Source organism: Trachymyrmex septentrionalis, unplaced genomic scaffold (genome assembly GCF_001594115.1).
Source record: "Trachymyrmex septentrionalis isolate Tsep2-gDNA-1 unplaced genomic scaffold, Tsep1.0 scaffold129, whole genome shotgun sequence".
Lineage (NCBI taxonomy): Eukaryota > Metazoa > Arthropoda > Insecta > Hymenoptera > Formicidae > Trachymyrmex > Trachymyrmex septentrionalis.
The window spans coordinates 2,071,733-2,078,472 of NW_017304428.1; the positions used below are offsets into that span (position 1 = coordinate 2,071,733).

General features: G+C 33.2%; 2 protein-coding genes across 3 annotated transcripts in view; one reads left to right on the top strand and one right to left on the bottom strand.

Annotated features, from left to right (window-relative positions):
• LOC108756644 (dipeptidase 1-like) overlaps positions 1 to 2,182 on the top strand; it is a 99,779-nt gene extending 97,597 nt beyond the window's left edge. Inside the window, exons 6-8 of the mRNA XM_018500620.1 lie at positions 637 to 797; positions 1,114 to 1,243; positions 1,698 to 2,182. Coding sequence (XP_018356122.1) covers positions 637 to 797; positions 1,114 to 1,243; positions 1,698 to 1,829 — 423 coding nt within the window. The 3' untranslated portion in view covers positions 1,830 to 2,182. The remainder of the gene's footprint in view (positions 1 to 636; positions 798 to 1,113; positions 1,244 to 1,697) is intronic.
• Positions 2,183 to 4,244: 2,062 nt separating this feature from the next.
• Positions 4,245 to 6,740, bottom strand: part of LOC108756596 (calpain-C) — a 32,930-nt gene continuing 30,434 nt past the window's right edge. The window contains exons 9-16 of one of the 2 annotated variants that reach the window (XM_018500510.1): positions 6,510 to 6,606; positions 6,198 to 6,430; positions 5,552 to 5,721; positions 5,381 to 5,439; positions 4,928 to 5,075; positions 4,731 to 4,847; positions 4,563 to 4,621; positions 4,245 to 4,435 (exon numbers count right to left, since the gene is read on the bottom strand). In XM_018500510.1, the coding sequence (XP_018356012.1) occupies positions 4,409 to 4,435; positions 4,563 to 4,621; positions 4,731 to 4,847; positions 4,928 to 5,075; positions 5,381 to 5,439; positions 5,552 to 5,721; positions 6,198 to 6,430; positions 6,510 to 6,606 (910 nt within the window). In that variant the 3' untranslated portion in view covers positions 4,245 to 4,408. Of the gene's footprint in view, positions 4,436 to 4,508; positions 4,622 to 4,730; positions 4,848 to 4,927; positions 5,076 to 5,380; positions 5,440 to 5,551; positions 5,722 to 6,197; positions 6,431 to 6,509; positions 6,607 to 6,740 lie in introns of those variants that run through there. The other variant, XM_018500509.1, reaches the window with a different exon arrangement.

Genomic DNA, 6,740 nt, shown 5'->3' on the forward strand with positions numbered 1-6,740 from the left:
TTTTGAACATTCCCTTTTGCAGAAATTATTTCAATAATTACAATATTGACAATTGTCAGAATATTGTTGCGAGTTAAACTTAGACTTTCTTCCGGTAAAATTCGCGCTTTATAAACAATTGACGATACAAACGACCAACACGATGTCGAAGATAAAAACCTTTTTCTTTTTTACTGTCTGCCTTCTCAGATCTTCTTTCAGCGGGCAAATAATTATCCCAGAACGGCGCCAGGAGTTCCAATAGCAGCTCGAAACATTTACTAGTGGCGATTCCTTCCTATTGTCGAGTTTTGTGCTCCATTAAGGAACGCTTGGTTCACTCTAGCTCGTTAAGAGGCGAATTATCAAAGTTGAAAATTAACGGCACCGAATCGACGGTGAATGTGATACCGCGATAACGAGGTCTCCCTTTCCGGCGCTCGTCGATTCTATCGATCCCTCTGTCGCTCCGGGGGTTGTACGTTTCGTTTTCGAAAGGCGCGGCTAGGGTATAGTTTTCCCCGTGCACCAGCGGAAAATTACGCGTTATACCTCTCATTGAGCTGGCTTGAAATTCCCGGTGCGACGGTGCGAGGCACGTTCACAAATAGCGCAACTATAGAATTACGCGCTCCATTCTCACATGCTTGTTTCCAGGCTGATAACGGCGGACTAGTGATGGTCACGTTTTACAATTATTTTGTAAAATGCGGACCTCAAGCCAGCGTTTCGGATGTGGCCGAACACATCTACTATATTAGAAATCTGATTGGCGTGGACTATATCGGAGTCGGCGGAGATTTCGACGGCATCAACAAGTACGTTGAAGATGAGATAAATCAATCTGAAATTAATTAATAATATCTTTGAAAATATCACACGCAAGGACTATACCTTGATCCTCAAATAATTTGCATGCGCGATGTTCCTTCGGCTTAAGCCGAATTTCAATTTTAGTGATAACTTAAGCTGAAATTCAATTATCACAATCTCTACAACGTTAACTATTGCAGAAGAATTGATCCTTTATCTAGACAAATTAATTTTTAGTAAATTATATTTAATTTTTTACAGCAAACAAAACATGAAAATTGCGTTTCTAATTACGTGTAAAACTTCTTTTTCTCTCCGTAGAACTCCTCGTGGTCTGGAAGATGTTTCGAAGTATCCCGAACTATTCGCCGAACTTCTCCGGAGTGGCAAGTGGGACGTGCACGAGCTAAAGAAAGTCGCCGGCTTGAATTTACTGCGAGTCCTCACACAGGTTAGAGTCGATTAAGGTTTAAGATGTAGTTGTATATGTACCTTATAGGCGCTCCTGTGGGTCTTAATATCGTCATATTTCTACTGTAGCAATGCGTATTGTTAGACTCGCTACATTACACGACTATGCAACTATAGCTTTCCTTAGTCGTACACATAAATCGTCGCTTTTATTTAACAAGCGTGAAAAGAGATGATAAATTTTTATTATACAACGATTAATATTATTATTTACTAGCAGTTCATAAGCTTATAATAATCCATAAAAATGATGCAAAAAGTATCATTAAAACATTTTCTTAAAATCATAAATAGTTTAATAATTTTATAAAATTTTAAAATTCTAGATATAAATCAAGATATAAATATTATTAATAAGGTAATACATATTAATATAACAAAACATCATTATTAATAATTAATAATAAACATCAATATTAATAATTTTTCATTAGGTAGAGCGTGTGAGAGATGATCTGAGGACAGCGGGGATTACACCGCTTGAGGAATATCTTCCAGACTCACCGGACACGATTGGCAACTGTGCACTGGATATTAACTCCGTGCAAAGGGTCACGGAAGTCTGATCGATCGACTGTATGCATTGCCCGACGACATGCAAATTAATCTTATGCCAGCACAACCGTTCTACGCAGATGAGCATGGCCGGAAGACAACCAGTCATGTCGAGAGCATGGATTCAAGGCGAAAATTCGATTATCTCGTTTACTACAATCTGTACGCTCGCGAAAGTTCTTCGAACCTCGTATGAAAGCTCAATTGAACGTCGACATTTGCAAAAGCTCAAAATAAACCTACCTCGATACCTGTTTCACAAAGGCGACGAGCAGCGGATATCGATTACGCTTTATTTAGAGGAAGATATATTCGCACGTTACATTAAAAAGTAATTATAAATTATGTGTTATCAATAAGTAACCATAAAAATATCAAATGTTTAACTTAAACTGTAACAATCTTTTGTACTTAGAAATCTTTTTGTACTTAGAAAAATCGAACATTAATAATAGTAAAAAATTTATTTGAAAAATAATTTTTTATTATATGAGTCTGAACTAGACTTCTTTCTTTAATAACAATTTTGTTTGTAAAAATTATAGATTTATAAATTATAATTATATCTGTTTGTCGCTGTTACCCCATAATACAGAAATAGACTTTTCTACTTGATAAAATTAGCGAATCGTAACAGGCTGGTCGTTACTTTAAGATCTGTATTATCTTACTGCAAATATCTTCACGATCATGTAAATATCTAAATGATAAGCGATGCGCCATCCAATATTCGCGTGAAGATAAAGCGTCATTTCGCCGATGCACGAGACTGTTTCTAAACTTCGATGTCTTCCTCTCTTGGAAACGATCGTAATATGTGTGTGAAACTGTGAACTCCGGCTGTATACCTTTGAACGTCTTCCTTTCCCTCATTGCACCGACGAAAACACGTGCTCTATGAAACGAATGTCTGTAGAAGGAAGAATCGATATTGTGTTCCTACGAGCAGCATACATGACGCTCGTAATTCGCAGAATTCTGAAATCTCTTTCTTGCATTTATAGACATTTTTTTATTTACTTGAGCTTGAGTCCTAATTCTATCCTGTTATTCACATTATAATGTTTCAAATTTATATTTTTACATAGAAAGAATTTTTATAGTATCATTGTTTCGAAATATTTCGTTGTAGTTTACAGAATTTTTATTTATGGGTCATATATACATATATATGATTTCCCAATTAGATTTTAGAATAACATATGAAAATTATTTTTTAATATTAACATATTTCTTACAGTTGCTTTATTATATATTTCAAGAATGTGATTTAAAATATGTATGTATAATCAATGAATATAGTATAAAATATCAGAACATTAACATTATCTTTTTAACGATTATCTGAAATTACTAAAAACCCTTAAGTTGCAGTAATTCTAAATATTTAAAAATACTAATAAAGGAATTATCCATCTCTGGATTTTCCAGTGTCGAAACTCAAACTTACACATATCAAAGTGAAATATTTAAATTATTTATATTTTATATAGCAAAAAAACATTCTAGTTTTGCACCAATTTCCCACAATAAAGCTTGGAGTTATGGAGTTTATCAGAATATCAGCTCGAGAGTCACGTAGAATTCGAATATGTTACTCGCAGTGACAGATGTCGATGTTGCAGGACGGTTGATAACAGACGTACGTGTTTTTCGACGCATGCCGGATTGCAATCTATCGTTACAACGCACCCGGCAGTCTCTTTGATCAAAGCATGATCTAAAGTCTAAAGACGGGACATTTGAAATTGCCTGGAATAATCAATCGATTACGGACAGGCTTTTGTGTCAGTTTTGTTCCTGGTAATTTTCACATATCGCCGTCCACCTATCTGTGTCTCGTGTGCACTTATTATATAATTCGCGCAGGATGAAATCCTCGATCAAAAAGTGAGACTGTGTGTGAGTTGAGACAAGACTTGGACAAGAAATTAATCAATTTGCGCGAATTATACCTCACTCCGTCGTGTTGGGAGTAGGTGATAAATTCTAGGATATCAAAAGTTTCGTTGTATCTCTCGAACGAATTCTATAAATAAATGTTTCTATTGTAACTTTGCTATATTCTTTCCTCTCCGATATACGTGCACATATTATAGCCTTTATTTAATAACATTATATATACTTAAGTTTAAAACGTTTGCTTTTGAATTAATAGTTTAATGCTCTTCAATTTTGAATGGTTTGGTTTTCAACCTTAATATTTCACCTTAATACATAATTAAACAAAAAAAAATTCTGTTATTTATATTTATTCGAAAAAACTCTTAGCTTATTAAACCTGATATGTGTATATCAAAATCTAATGAAAAGTAAGCAAGAACTATGCAAAATAAACTTAATTTTATTATCCAGTGCGATATTCTTATACAAATGTATTATACATAGTTTCTTAATCATAATATGTAATAATTACATAACGGAATGATGATCAGTGATAATGTAAAAAACAATGATATTATTTTACAAAGTGTAAATAGATGAGCACTAATCGTTAATATGGCTAAAACTTATATCTAATGTCATGAAATGGAGAAAATGTTATTTACAGGCAATTCACAAGGTACATGATTTACGCTGACTGACATTTTTAACACATCAGAGACGATCTCAGCCACTGTAAAAAGAATTCGCGATTTAGTATAATTTCTAATAATTTATAGTTCACAATCATAACAATAAATATATTGTTAGATTAATCTAACAACAGGATATAATAATCTAATAATAGGATTTTTATATACCTCCGATAAGCTTAACTTTATCGTCCCATTTTGCAAAGGGTCTTTGCTTTCGAATATTCCTAAGTAAACGCAAAACACTCAATTAATACAAAATATTTAGTACAAATTATTAAGAGTTTAAATAAATCAAATTATATAAGCTAATTGAACGTCTCATAATAAACGTACCAAATGCGTCACTCAAGTGTAAAATTGCCGAAACAAAGTCACCAAATCGAAGAGTACCGTCTTTCCTCATGTATCGAAGGATCAAAATGGATAATACATCCGTATTTAATTGAAAACCTGAGATAGAAGCTTTCATTATATGAGAACGTAATAGAATATTTATTTCAAGCACTATATTACATTTTCTTTTTACGTACCAACTTCCAGTAGAGCATCTCGCAATCTTTCCGCTTTGAGTATACCCGTTTTTTCTTTTGTGTGATTCTTAAAAGCAGCTTGCCAGTACTTTAAACTGCACATAAGATCTTTAAAATCATTAAACTTCAACCGGCCACTTCCAGAACTCTATTTAAAGATGCAAGAAATGTAAGGAAACTAATTATTTATCATATAAATTATATCATATAAATTATATCTCATAAATTATCAGAGAGAATATATAGACAATTTTATTTAAAATTCTAATGAAATAATTGATGTATATAATTAATTAAATAAATTAAACACAAAGCTAAAGTTTTCTAAATTTGCAAACAATTATCAAATAAAAGCTGTAGTCTGCGGTTAGACCGCAGAGTTATGCGGTCGAAAAAATACTAAAAAATCATTATATTTAAAAAAAAAACAAAGTTTTTATTGTAAAAGGATACATCCATAGTGAGCACTACTTGTCGACAGACTTCCATGCAGGCACAGCTTTTAATATAATCTAAAAATAAAAAATATACATTTATCTAAATTAACATTGCATAACATTTTAGCGCATTTTACTTTTAGCAAAATGTTCTATGTATTTTACAACGAAGAGAAAAGCGTTGTACCATTCGGTAAACAGGCTTCTAAAAGCTCCTGCAGTTCGAAAGCGTTTACGGTTCTGTGCTCGTCGGCGAGCTGCAGAAATACAGCCTCGTATTGAGAGAAACCTTTTCCTTCGAGGGGAGGCGCCTTAACAATTGCCGATTTCATTAGCGACGGCGGAGTATCTAACAATCTGAAACATTAATAATACAATATGTAGAATACGAAATTTTACCGCTCACTTTTTTATTCCAGGATACAAAACATATTAATGTGCAATAAACCAAAAATGTAACATTGTACGTATTTAAAATTTTAAACAAAGCAGTTTTAATAATAAAATAATATACTAATAAATTACATACACGCGTAAAAAGAAGACAAGACAAATATCAATGATAAACAAAGGCAGCAAATCATTTAATTGAAAAAAAAAAATTCAATGTATTGCGTTACCATAACAAAAAAATGTATGCTCAGGAGAGGCAATTACTTGATGCATCCTTTGAAATATGGCTAAGAAAGGATTTTAAAACTGTAGTTGAAGACGGGCGTATACATGTCCTCACGTAAGTTAATATATGCTGCACATTAAATGCACCGAGACGGCCATTCGATCCTTTGTACTGCCTCGTGCAAGCGTGACATTCAGCAAATGCATATACCTACTTGAGTTTTAGAGGCTTACTGCTGTAGACTCGTAATGTGAAACTCGTTTCTTGAGTCGGCTCGAAGGTCGTAGGTACCAGCAAGTAACCGCCCTGCTCGAGCTGACACCTGTGGCTCACCTGCCGACTATTCGTATACTGGGAATTAACTAAAGACTTGTTCTTCTTGAAAAACTGTTTGTTTATCGATTCGGTGCTGTTCTTCGGCAGTGTATATGCTGTGAATCCAATCACCTGAAGACAGCAAAAGTTTGATAAGCCAATTTAACAAAAGACATGTTGAAGGTTGAGATATTTTGGAAATACTTCTTACTTTCGGCTCCATAATTGAATGCTGATTTAATGAAACAATGACTTCTTCCATCTCACTTAAAATCAGATGTAACTGTGGATTTATGTGAAAGGTTTCTATAAGAGAAAGAAAACATTCGTTAGATTATTTATATAACTTGATTGAATAAGTAATATAAAATGCACTAATTTTTAAATCAAGTGTTTACAATAATTTGCTTTAATATAATTGTAATCTCAATGACAATGTTTA